Below are 13818 nucleotides of genomic sequence, written 5' to 3'. Positions count from 1 at the left end.
GCGTGTGCTATACATTAAAAAATAAAAAAACAGATAGAATCGTTTGATTCTTAGATTGGCCAAGCTTGTGGATCCCGTTTCTGTCCCATCTCCTAGTTTTCCTGGGATCTCCTTCTATTCCTGTTTGACTTGTGAGGTTAGTGCTCATCAGAAACAGTCGTAGAGATCCACACTGGTACATTCATATCTTTCTTTTTTGGGCCCAGTATCTTCCCGTTAGAAGCATCCTTTGTCTGACTGCTCTGGGGTGCTGTGAGTGCCCCAGAACAAGGTCGGTTTGGGGAAGCAGCTAACTTTTCAAATATTTTTGATCCAGTTGCTCAGCTGATATAAATCATTTCAGGTCTGTTGATTTTCACATGCCACTTACATAATAGCATTTAGTAAATTTTGAAGTCACGTATGAGTGGGAGTGTCTTAAGTTTATCTGTTGTCAGTCGTTGCATGGTCTCTGAAAGCCTTTTAGTGAAAAATGCTTCTGATAAAATGCGTGGAGCTTCCCTCAGATATACCTAATATTTTAAATGCAGTCCTCCTGGCAACCTGGGATAGCTAAGCAGTTGTATATTTGGCATTGCTTGTGTTTGCACATCATTCTGTAATGGAAGCACACAGTTTTCAGATGAAGGACAGTGAGCGAACGTGTCATTTTAATCTTTTGACCATGTAGATCTTAAGCAACCTTGTAATGGAGGAACTCCTACCTAACCTTCAGACGATGATCCTGCCTAAAATGAAAGGAAAGAGGAACGATAGGAAGCGGGCCTGGTTTGGTGTAAGTACTGATACTTGCAGAGTAGCTGTTTCTCATAGCAACTGTCTATGTGTGCTGCTCCTGATCTGTGCTTATTAATTTAATTTGGTTTTAGATTGTGGAAGAAACATATGGCTTAGTCCAGCAGCAAGTTTCAGAAGAATTAAGTACTTTGAAAGAAGAATGCAGAGATTTTGCAAAAACTCTTGAAGGAACCATTCGCTCAGATATGGATCAGATTCTGAACTCAAAGAACTTCTTGGCTGGAAAAATCAAAGGTTAGTGGGGGAGCATCTGCATTTTGGAGCAGTTCTTTAGTGTTTCCCATTGTGCTGCTCAAATTACCAGATGTCATTGTGTTGAAATGGCTCTTGTGTTTTGCAAATCCAACTGGAGATACTGATTTTCAGAAAACACTTGAAGGCCTTGAGCTTCTGCTGCCTTTGGTGGGAATTGATACCTGTGGCAGCTTTATCTGCGGAAATGCAAAGTCGTCTCAAGTTGGAGCTAAAACTGGCAGGTGTTGAGTGTTCTATTTAGAGTTGCTAATTCTGCTTTCATTTTCACTTGGACAGCCCTTTATAACGAAGATACAGGTTATATGAATAAAATTAGAAGCGTAGTGGTTTTGATCTGATGTTTAGTAATGCTCCACAAAAACAGGTTATGATTAAGTGACAGGTTCTTAGGCTACTAAAGAATACTTAAACCAAAGGGCTTCTTAGATGGTTTAAAAGTAACGTGGAATGAAAAATTATAATTTTACTAAGAATATAAAAGTGAGTGTAAAAAGTAGAGAAAACATTAGTTGATGCTGCTTAAGCTTGCAAACAAGAGCTGGCAATAAACAGCTGAGAATTCAGGAGCTGTTTTGCTAAATCTCAGGAGATCGTGTTGGTATTCCCACATAACAGAGTAGGATGCTTTCACTGAACTGGAAAGTACCAAGTTCAGGTAACTCCTTATACAGTGTATTAAAAGCCGCAACGGCCGTGCTCTGTACAAACCTCCCATTATTTATCAATATTTACAGCTGCTCTTCCTTCTTCTCTCACAGTGCAGGCAACCTGCTAGAGTTCGGTTAGGTGGGGCATGGGAGAAAGTGTTTCACTGTCACTCTTAAAACCATAAAGTGGCCTTTCATCTTTGAGGAGGGATGACTACAGTGAAAAACACTGGGTTGTTTACTCTGTTCTACAGTGGATCAGTTCAGATGACATTTTTCACTATGTCTATTAGTGGCCTAAGATGCATCCACTGTGTTGTCTGCCACTCCAGCCACTGTTTCTGAGCCTGCCCAGAAGTGCTGCACAGAAAATATCCAGCCGTTTCTCACTTCCATCTTGGAGGAGCTCATGGGCCCCGTGAGTTCTGGATTCACCGAAGTCCGCTCGCTCTTTGATAAAGAAGTTAATGAAATCATCCAGAACTTCCAGAAGACAAATGATACCACAAAGTTAAAGGAGGTAAGACATGATTCTGGATTCTTTTACATTGCCACGAGGACTTTCTAGCTAGAACCTAACTGACAGCAGTATTTGCTTTCCTGGGTTGTAGTATGTTAGTGCTTGTTTTTGTCATCTAAAAAGTCATATGATATTTGTGCCTGTGGAGTGTAGGTATCAGAATTTGTTTAGGGCCACTGTTACCCTCTATATTAAAAATTCAACCCTGGTTGCTTACTCTCTAAACCTGTTCTTCCCCCGTTGCAATGCAGAACGTGGACCAGCTTATGACCCTACCGTTCAACTCTGTGAAAATGGAGCCTTGTTACCTGAAAGTGAACCTCCTCCAGGAACTGCTTCAAGACCTCAAGAGTCGCTTCAAGGTCTATCACATTGATTTTGTGGTTCAGAGGACACAGAACTTCATGCAAGAGGTACTGTAATATCTAGTTTTTCCTTCTGGAAAAATCCTACCTGGAACAGGTTAGGTTTGTCCTTCTTACTCGCTTCAAAGTAATCTTGATAAAAAGCTGTGCAAGAGGCTGGAATATATCTTAAAGTACAGATAGCAAAACCTAATAAAACCACAGTTAGAAGCTCAGTTTCATATTTATATTTAGGAGGTTGAGCGTGCGTGTCTTTCAGTACAGCACCATAGTTTTGGATAAATCATCTCTTCATCTGAACCTTGAAGTTGTGAACTCTTAGTGTTTCAGCGCTCAAGGAAGTTGTGCTTGTACCAACAGGGTGGCTAAAAATCTGCCTGATTGCATTCTCAAGGGTTGATTTTTCAGGAAAGATCTTAAATTTATTTTTACAAGAATGTAACGTCTCCTCCTTTGGTAGTTTGGTCTCTCATTAATACTAATTAAGGCAGTTAGTGCTAGTAGAAATAGGCAATTGCTTGGACGCTGATGACATCTCAGGATATACCTGCATTTAGATGCTTTAACCAAGTTCAGTTTTCATCTGAATGCTTGAAGTGACTACATCATTGGGACGAAGAAGGAACCATCTTGTCTCTTTTTCCTTTCCAGTGTGTATTTGTAAAGGCTTTAATTTTGTTTTGCTTTTATTTCTTCTGGATGCCTGGCCAGAAATCTATTAGGAGCTGGCCAGTTGCTTCTTTCGATTGCCAGAGTGCAGGGCAGAGGAGGCCTTGTAGCTCTATGTTGAATTCTGCGATTCTGGTCAGTAGTTGAGAAACTAAATAGTTCATCGTATGGTCTCATGAAACGGGAYTGGTCCAGTTCTGTGGAGTGGGAATCATGACTACGGAAATCGAGCCTCTAGCACAGTGCTGGGTTAGGGCTTTCCTAAAAGCAGCTCTTCTGAGAACAGGAATGATCAGCAGCCACAGAATTATTCAGAAATAAAATTCTGTTTTCATGACTGGTCTTTCAGGAGACCATTCCAAAATGCTGCTCAAATAAAATGTCTTTAAGTGAAGACCATGCATAAAAATGAAGAAGTATGCAGAAAAYACATCCCTCACAAGCCAAGTTTTTTCTGAAGGGAACATGAGTCAAAGTTTATAGTAAATAACTTAAATGAGAGTACAGGTTATTCTGCCAATGCTATTATTGCTCCTCTCTCTTTAAAAGGCTGTGATTTTTCTCATAAAAATAGTAAGTATAGTTTCACTTTGTGTCAGTGGACATGTAGTATCTGTTCTATTAACAAGTAGGGTCTGGAGTGTCTGAGGTCATGTTGTCTTAATTTAAAAGAAGCCCTCGGCTTTATCCTAACTCACTTGGCCGGAACCAGGTGGTTGGAATAGGCTTCCTTCTCTGAATGTACAGTTAAGGGCTTGAAAGGTTGGCATCCCCTAGTGCCCAGTTTTCTGGAATTGGGGAGCTAAATGCTCAGCTGACGTAAATAAGACAGCTCCAATGACTTAGCTAGAGCTATGCCAATTTCTGATTTGGTCTAAATAAAAAATCAGATAAAAGGTGAGTACTTAATCTTAAATTAGCCTCAGATGCAATGCTAAAATTGTTCCTGTCTTTTTTTCTTTGCGACCAAGGTCTTGCAGTGCATAAGCCTTTACTGTATGGCCTTCTGATGCATGCACAAATCTTCTCCGTTTCCATGTACCAATACAGTTTGTATAATCTAATCCCATGTTAGCTGCAAAGTTAGTTATAAAAATTGCTCTTCAAAATTTGTCATGGCTTATATTCATTCATAAAAATATTACTAACCAGGGAGGAAATAAAAGCGTGTCTTATCCATAAGCATGTACATATTCATTTACAAACCACAAAAAGATCTCTGAGTAGCATACAGCTATCTGTGCAGATTGACTTGGATGTGTCTGAGCGATGCAAAGGAAGACACAGCAGGATCGACGGCTTCCTGTAGATGCCTCTGTACTTCTCCAATAAGAATATATTAAAATCTGAATGGAAACACCTAGCTAAAAGATGCAAACTTTCATTATGTAGAAATAATTAACACCTGCAGAACTGTTTTTCTGAAATATGTTTTCAGAGTAAGGAGTTAATTTTTAATGAGTCACTGGATAACCTGAAAATAGGGCAAACACCAGCCTAATAATTCAATGAGAAATTATTGCACTCTGTGAGATGAGCCTTCAAAGTACTTTTGCTAGTATATATTATTTCACTTAGAAAACTAGGCTGAATTGTACCAGCAAAACCACAATTTTTGGACAAAATAGGTTGAATCTACATTGGATAAATTTGGTGATACTACTGTTTGTTTAGTTATAGCAGCAGCACTTTCTGGTGTTGACCTGACTCTAAACTTAAGATAGAAGCTGAGCTCATTTCATTTTCTTGTTTTCTTCCATGAGTGTAACATATTCTTCTTTTTGTTTTCCAATTCTAAAATAAAATATTGAAATCTAAAATAAACAAGGCTTTTCTTCCCCTTCCACAATCATTTTAAGTACTTGAAAACATTTATTGGTTTTAAGCAGATTATTCTTTCTCCATTTCACCTTCTCAAAAATGCAATTTAAATTAACAGTTGCATTTATCATATTTCTTTATGTATGTAGGAATTTTCTGTTACTGGAAAACTATGTTTCATAAGCCTTGATCTTTAACAAATTTTTATTATTATTCTTAGCTGATGGAAAATGCAGTTTATACTTTTGAGCAGTTGTTCTCTCCAAGTCGCCAAGCCGACTCAGCGAAAGTTGCAACAACCATTGAAAAAGTCAAGCTGAGAGTACTGAAGGTAAATATTATTGCAGCGTTTGTTCAGGAAAGCCTGCTTTTTAGGAAACTGAGAATATCTTTTACGTGAATTTATTTCAGTATTTGAAAGAAGAAATGTCTTACCATCCAGTGGAAAGTGTTGATTTGGTGGCACTTAGCAGATGCCTAGATGGCCATGTGAAGTGAAAAATTAGTGGAAAAATAGGATCTTTTATTTAAAGTAAATGACTTGAGGTAGCAGTAAGAGCAACTTTGGAGATGCTAACTAATCTTCGTAATTTGGAGGGTAAAACCTAGTTCTGGGCAGACAGCTGTGAAAATGTATACATGTGCAGTCCTATTAACTGCAATTAAATCAGATGGAGATGACCTAGGCAAATCATTTTACGTTAGTTGTATAATTAGCCTGCCCCTAGTATTTCAGTTAGCCTCAGAAGAGGCATCACACAAAACCTAATCTCTCAGGATTTTTGCAAAAGCTGAAATAATCTGCATGGGAATTCAAACCCTGAGCGCTCCTGCCATGTGCTGTTCTTTGGGATTTGCCTATCACCAGTTACAGGTCAACAAGAACCAGTTCCTCCTGTTAATGATTAATGGCGCCAAACGCATTTTGGTTTGTTTCTCTTTTTGTCTGTTTTTGACAGCAATATGATTATGACAGCAGCACTGTCCGGAAGAAGATATTTCAAGAAGCACTGATACAGATTACTTTGCCCACAATGCAGAAGACGCTGGCTTCAACATGCAAACCAGTAGGTTGCATTACTGCTGTGTGGTTAAAAAGAGAATAATAAAAGGCAGGGAGGGATTAACACCTTGGCAGTAAATCCTAAACTATGTAAAGCTGTTTTCCCTCAGGGAGCCACGTAGATTGGCTGCCTGCTTGGCCAAATGATGCTTACATTTGCCAGTTTGTGCATTGATGTGGCAGGATGAGAGATGTGGAGTCCAGTGCAGATTTCAGGAAACAGGGAAACTGTATATACAACTTTCTCAAAGATTGTTGCAAACCTGTGCCCCCTCCTGGTTTTATTTCTTCCTTAGACATCTGGAGTCCCCTCAAACCACACTCTTCTCCATATCCGACAGTCATGACTGTAGGTTATGAGCCTGTCCTTGGACTGGCAGCCCTGCTGAAATCCCAGCAGGCAGCAATTTGGTTGCTCAGAGAGGGAGCTTTCCTCTTGAGTGGAGCCCAGCGGATCTGCTGTGATATACGCAGCTCCCCTGACGACTCCCTTCCATGCCGAGGGCCAGCTTCGGCCGCAGACACTGCTATCAAAGTTTCATGGAGATGTAATCAGTGTGGCTACGTCAGGGGCCAGTCCTTGTGTTCATGTGGCCTCAAAATAAAGAGTTGGCTCCAAATAAGTAGTCTTTCACTGGGATTTGCCATGGGCTTCACGTGGAGCCCTTCTTGCAGGCCGTGCATGCATAACCTCTTGCAGTTTCATTGTACCTGCTGAAAGGTTACTACTGCGCTAAACCATACCGACCTCTCTGCCCTTTTGTTTCGCTGATGTTCAGCGGTTCCCCCTGGCTCTAAGCTGTCACCCCCACTGCTGCTCGCCGCTCATGCTGATCCTCTCTCGCTTGTTTCAGGTTTCAAAAGCAATTTAAAAAACAAGTATTTTGTCARGTTACACCTGGGAGTCTTTGAGGATGGAACATCAAAATTTATGACTTCAGAAAATATATTCAAAATTGCTCTCTTCTGTATGTCATTCTGCTTTCTTTCATATCCCCAGAATAATAGTCTTTACTGTCTGCAGTGTCAGCAGTACCTTCAAGGCATGGTGTCTGCACATAGGAGCAAGAAAGGGAACAAAAGCATGTCATCGCCTTGAATATACTGGAGAGTGGAGTCCCATATGCTGTCCCTGTTGGACAGGGATGGAGGAAGCAGTGATGGGGCAAGCTTCCTGCAAGCCTTTTGCCTCTGTGCCTCTGCACAGATTAGCAGCCAGCTCTGGAAGCAACCATGTAGCGTAGTTTACCTGCCCCTTCAAGCCTTGACCTCCTACTAGAAAACCAACACAGATGTTTGTGTGAAGGGTCCTCTGTTAGATGTGCGCAGAGGTCACTTCACTTACTTACTTTTTATAGACCACCAAGCAGCTTCCTTGTGCTAATGACTCAATTATTGTCTAGACATAAACTATTACATATAAATCAGTAAGCTAAAAATGTTACACGCCTATTAAAAAAACAAAACCCCTGTTATCTCCCATGCTCACCGTGAATTTGCCTCCCAGGACAAACAATGACTGAAGCACTTCCTCACCAGCTATTTATATCAGAATTATTTATTATGGTGCAGATGGCAATGATCTATAGTGCTTATAAATGTAACTGTAGTGCAAAAATACTGTTGATAAGTGCCTAATAAATTGTGAACATATATAGTTCATTTAGTCATAGTTTGAACAGTTCACCTCAAGAGACGGCAAGGAGCATTACAAGACCTGCTAGATGGCATCTCCAAGGCTGYCTGTTGAAGTAGGACACTCAGTATGCCTTAGCGACACTTTTTATTTCTGTTCCTTTCTTGTGTGCCTGCACAGGAGCTGCAGAAATACGAACAGTTCATTTTTGCTGATTACACTAGTGTGATCCAAGTAGAGAATGTCTATGAGGAGATTTTGTATCAGACACTGCTTGAAGAAACCCTGAAAGGTAAGAATACTTTTGAGGTGACAGTAACAACAGTCAGACCAACGGCCTGTGAGCTCTTGCTTCAGGGCTTTCAAGAGCCTTAACCTGGCTACTTCAGGTGCAGATCCCAGCTTTCCCAAAGATTCGCAGTTAAGATGCTTCCATGTTTGGGTTCAGCTCATTAAAGAAGCGTGGCAAGCCCATAAATCTGAATCCATATGGAAACTTTACTAAGCTTGGGATACTCAAAGTGATTTCTAACAAAATAATTATGCCACCTTTATTTCTTCTTGACTCCATGGGCCAAGGAGTGAAGTTATGCTCAGAATTTGGTATTTGCAAAGACTTGGTGACATCTAATGGCAGTGAAAATGAATTTCCCAAAATAAAACGTACTGCTGGATGCACTTTCCAGTAAATCACTGACGCCAATGCAGTATGCTCTGCAGATCTCTCTGTTTTTATGTCAGAAAATAAAACCATTCCTGGTGGTGTAAAATACTTGTATCTCCTTGTTTCTGTCTGTCTGTGTATACATAAGATAAAAGACAAGCCTCTGTATTCCACAAGAAGTTTTAATAGCCCCTTTGTGGCACTACCCTTCCAAAATCTCAGTATAATAATTAATGTAATGAACACACTTTTATTCATACGTTCAGTGTAAATAGTTTTATATTTAAACAGTACCTTTGTGCATTSTGGACTCTCTGCTAGTTTTCTATTACAGCAATGGCAGGCTTAGGTCAGTATTGAAGTTCCATTATTCAAAACAAATAAAATAAAATGTAAACCAAAAACAAGTGGAAAATTAATATTATCTGTAACATTAGAATGCATGACATTAGAAACTCAGGAAAATAATGTATCTTCTTCTAACGTACCTCTGTCAGTCTTTTCAAAACAGTTTGTTTCTTCTGTTTTACTTAGTAATAAAAGAAGCTGCCATTCTGAAGAAACACAACCTCTTTGAAGATAACTTGAATTTGCCTTGCGAAAGTGTGTCCAGTTTAACTGACTTGAAGACTCCTTCAGGATCAGCTCAAACCACTCCTGCTAAGAAGCCTTCCAGCACCAGAGCAGAAATATCAGATACTGAAACTCAAAGTGATGAAACACTCATTGTGACTGAAAAAATTTCTTGGGAGAAGGATCGTGGTGATGGAAAGTCATTAGACAAAGAGGCAGTGGTTCCCGTCAATGTGGCTGATAATCAGGCAAGCACAAGCGAAAAAGTGATCGTTACAGACAGCAGTGAAAAACAGGATTCTCCTCCATATACTCCTAAGAAACAAGAAGCTGCAGAGGAAAAATTAACTTCCCAGAATGAAGATACAGAGAAAGCTGAGTTTGTGGAGAAAGAACTTAAGATACAGCAAGGAGCTGTGGAGGAAAAAGTAACTTCTGAGACTGAAACTACAGTGAAAATAAATTTTGGAGCCAGCACTGAAACAGAATATAAGGTACATGAAGGAGTAGTGGAGAAAACGGTCACTTCTGGGAGTAAAAAGGCAACAGAAGCTGAGCTCGTAGGCGACATGGAAAAAGAAAGCAAAGTACAGGAAGAAGTTGTGGAGGTAAAGTTAACTTCCCCACATGATAATGTAGTAGAAGCAGAAATTTTAGCGAATGCTGAAAAGAAAACACAGGTAGAAGAAGGGGTTATGGAAGAATTGCCTCAGAATGAAAATGCAGTAGGGTTTGGAGAGGATAGTAAAAAAGAAAGCAAGAACCAAGGAGAGATCGCTGAGGAAAGGGTTACTTCACAGAATGAAAACACAGTGAAAGGAGGGGTTGGAGATAGGCCTGAAAAAGAAAGCAAGTCAGCAGAAGAGAGTGTTAAACCTCTTGATGATGTGAATGAGATAAGGAGTTTGCTGATGGTAACAGTTGAATTACCAGCAGATACTCCATGTGAGAACAGAAAAGAGATTCATGAGTGTGAGGCTTTAAAGTTGCAGGAGCATGATAACGGAAATAATGAGCTGAGCAAAATTATTGCAGCAGAAAGTCAGGTAAGCCAGATGATGAATAAAGATGCAGAGTGCACAGAGCTCAGGGGGGACCGGTTATCTCCATCCAGTTCAGGGACAGACGGTACAAATGTAGTGAATGTGTCGGAGAGGGTCTGCAATATGGCACAAGCAGAATGGTTGGTGGAAATCTCTGATAAACCTCAAGAGGTAAAGGCAGAAATGGAGAGCGACCAAAGTGTTTGGTACACAGGCGTGGGAAGCTGTGAAAGCAAGAGATTGCAACCAGAGGAACACACTGAAAACATGTCTGAAGACAAAAGATTAGATGTGGAGGAAGGGGGAGCAAGGAATAGTCACACTGCGCCAGTGGAAGTAGGGACTGAGAGCTTTTTTCCTAATCCTGCTGAAAATGCAGACATAACACAAGGGCCCATTTTGAAAACACAAGACCCAAGAACAGAACCGATAGACGTGCCAGTTCCTTCTGTGCTGGAGCAGGGCGAAGTTAGCGCCGTCCAGGTCACAGGAGATGCTAAGTCTGGTGAGGGTGAAGGGAAGCCAGCAGATGAATCATCTTCACATGCTGAAATTAAAAGTGCAGAGGAGATTTTCACAGAAGAAAACAGGGAAGATAGTTCTGTCCAGCAAAATTCTGAAGAATAAGAAGCATTTTTCAGTCCGGCCCTCTAGGATTTATTCACTTCAGTAGCCCCTATTTAATCATGAATACTTGTTTAAGTTGGGGCTGGAGGAGATGATGGACTCTAGTGTGGTGCTTCCCACTCTTGCAGTTTTGTGACAGATCCCTTCCTAAGTGATGGATGATTGGTTTCCTTTTCGCTTCAAGCCCTTGCTCTTTAAAATCAGGTTACTATTTGGGAACCTCATCTTTCTCTTAAAATTTGCTACCTTTTATGGTTATAGAAAAAAGTTTGAAAATGTGACCACTGAATGCTTCAAAAGCAACTCGCCCCCCAGCTACAAACTTTTTTCTTTTTTTAACAACTTCACTGTTCTTAGGTTCTTTAGCAGGGACTAGCTCATGATTTTTAAATGCATGGATTTGACAGCAACATTATGATTGTTAGGTGGTTGGTGCATAAGTTGTTATTCAAGGATGCTTTTAGTATTTGCATGCAGTATATGGGAAATAAATAACGTTTTTAGTAGTTAGACAGGAACCGAATAGTTAATTTGGTAGATTGCTCAAAAGCCACATTTTATGCAAACTCTGGAAACTTATTACTTAATTATTTTAAAGTATTGACAGATATGAAAGACAAAGAAGTGTTCTGATTTTTTTTTCTTATTGTGATATTTAAAATGGGAAAAACATGGGAGCAGGTTTCTCAATCCCACTCTGCACTTCTGGGTTATTTAGCCTTCCAGAGCACTTTACAGCTGTTCTATTTTATTTTATGGAAGGGAAAGATGCGAATGTTTACAATAACTATAATCATTGGGTAGCATCTTTCTGGCATACTTCCCACCATAAAATATATTCACTTACTGCTATCTAATACATAATATTAAGAGTCCTGCCATGCGTATTCTCACTGACTTCAGTTACATCACCCCAGTTTTGTAGGCCTTGGCAGTGGCTTTTAGGTGCGTAAGCTACATCGTAAATTGCAAAAATTATGAAATATCATAATCATTGTATATAACCTCTAAAGCAGATATTCATTGAAGCAGAAAGCAGCTAAGGCTTATTCACCTAGATTTTGGAGGGCAGAATCACTTTTCAGAAGCAGTTACTAAAATGAGACGTACTGTTTTCATATCTAGTATATTATTGTCCACAACATCAAATTGTGATCTATGCACAAAGTTGCATATATGCGTTATCTGTGCACCCAGTATAAAGACTTTGTGCACAGAAAAGCTTGGAAGTGAAAAATAGTATTTTAATAAATCGGGCATGCAAACTAGCCATGCACTTTAGAGGTCAGTTTAAGGCACCTTAAAAATCTGGCCTAGAGCTTCAGACTATTTCTGAATAAAAATAATACAGTCCAGGACAGCTAAAATTAATTATAAATACAGTAAGTAAGGACTGCAGAATTGCACCCATAAAGAGATGGGAAGAAATTAAATCCCAAGAGTCCTGCGAAATAACAGAGTCCTGATATTTGTTGGCATTTAACTTTAACTAACTGTGTAAAGTCTATTATTTAATGCTATCAAATATTCTATAATACTAACAGAGTGGTGACACTAGAGGAATAGGCAAATATTACTGCATAAGGATGGAACGTTGTTGAGTAACTTGACCAACCRGAACGTCACTGTTGTAAAATAAATGCAGCTACTATTTATTCCTAAAACCCTRTTGTGGTACACAAACATTGACATCATGTACATTTTCCTTGCAAAAGTAGTTTTGAATAGTGTCCTCCTTGTATTTAATGTGAAAATACTCATCTGCAAACACACACACAAACCACTGTCAGCTAATTTCTTACAAATCATTACTTATTTCTAATTGGTACTGCACATAAGTGACTTCAAATTTAGCATATGTGCCTTATAGCTAATCAGTAGCGTATTTTAGCCATGTCATGGAATATGGGACATGAATATTTTCAGTATGGTGTTCTGTATGAAAGAGGAACAGTAGGACAGCAACAGTTATTCTCTGCAAAAAAGGCTGCATTCTTCTGCTAAAGCTATTCAGCACTAATATGAATTAGATATATCTTGTACATATACAGTACAAAAAGGATTTAGCATAACCGTTCTCATCAAAGTAATTTTTGAGTTATTCCTGTGGCAGACTTAGATCTGGGGAACATTTTTCTGTACATACTTAATAATTTAGCTGTTGAATACAAAAATGCTCAGTATATTTGTTTTTCACGAGGAGAATGGGAAGGAACTGAGAAGATTTATCTTGTACATCCCCTTGCGTTCTGCAAATTTAAGTTGATCGTTGCTAGGGGGTTGATTTTTGCCTTTGTGTACATTTTCCTGGTTTTCCGTATGTTCAGGCGATTGTGGATGGATACAATAGCGCTCTTTTCCTTAACGAGACTGGGAATAATAAACACGTGCATTATTTAGGTAGAAGTGACAACAACTTAGAGGTCGGTGGACCAGGCGGGGAAAAACAAGTCCACTGGTGGGTCAATAATTTTTGTAGCTTCCTCGAGGTTTCCTACAGTTATCTCTAATGAACACCTTCGTTTTGTAAACTAGGAACAATAATGAGTGATCCTCCCCAGGCGGAGGGGTAGAAGTGCTTTGGGGAAGAAAGCCGCGTTTCCGGGCGGTGTTTGTGTCCTCGCTGTTGTATGTCCTGCGGTTGCCCGTTTTAAGGAACAGGACGTGAAACACAGTGTATCTTGCATATAACTTTGTAATAACCGCTTATAATGACAATAAAATAAGCTCTTCCCTTCCACTGCTGGAGTCCGGAGGGTTTTTTCTTTTCTTTCTTGCGTTTTAAATAATGTGATTGCGGGTATGTGGATGCAGAGTGCCCCTCGGGTGGCGGCGGCACCTGCCCGGCCCGGGGGCCGGTTTCCTTCACCCCGCGTTGAGTTCCCCCCCCTCCTTCTCGCCACCACATTAAAAGAAGACGCGCTGGGAGGGCGGCGGCGCGGCCATGGCGGCGCCCCCTCAGCGGGCAGAAACTACAGCCCCCAGGGGGCGCCCGCCCCAACCCCGCGGCGGAGGGGGTGGGAAATGGCCGCGGCGGGCGGGCGGGGCATGCTGGGAGCTGTAGTCCGGCCGCTGCCGCGCGTGCGCCCAGCGCTCCCCTCCGGCCGGGGCGAGGGCGGGGACCGCCCCTCCTTTTG

The 13818-nt window shown here is 40.5% G+C and overlaps 1 protein-coding gene across 1 annotated transcript in view; it reads left to right on the top strand.

The window, feature by feature from the left end:
* FAM129A (family with sequence similarity 129 member A) overlaps window positions 1-13422 on the top strand; it is a 47643-nt gene extending 34221 nt beyond the window's left edge. Inside the window, exons 7-14 of the mRNA XM_026062711.1 lie at window positions 671-775; window positions 870-1032; window positions 2033-2220; window positions 2472-2633; window positions 5296-5406; window positions 6035-6142; window positions 7955-8066; window positions 8973-13422. Of these exons, the coding sequence (XP_025918496.1) occupies window positions 671-775; window positions 870-1032; window positions 2033-2220; window positions 2472-2633; window positions 5296-5406; window positions 6035-6142; window positions 7955-8066; window positions 8973-10681 (2658 nt within the window). The 3' untranslated portion in view covers window positions 10682-13422. The remainder of the gene's footprint in view (window positions 1-670; window positions 776-869; window positions 1033-2032; window positions 2221-2471; window positions 2634-5295; window positions 5407-6034; window positions 6143-7954; window positions 8067-8972) is intronic.
* The last annotated feature ends 396 nt before the right edge of the window (window positions 13423-13818 follow it).

Source organism: Apteryx rowi, unplaced genomic scaffold (assembly GCF_003343035.1).
Source record: "Apteryx rowi isolate R43461 unplaced genomic scaffold, aptRow1 scaffold_100, whole genome shotgun sequence".
Lineage (NCBI taxonomy): Eukaryota > Metazoa > Chordata > Aves > Apterygiformes > Apterygidae > Apteryx > Apteryx rowi.
Note: the sequence above shows the minus strand (reverse complement) of the source record. Positions and strands in the feature narration are given on the sequence as shown.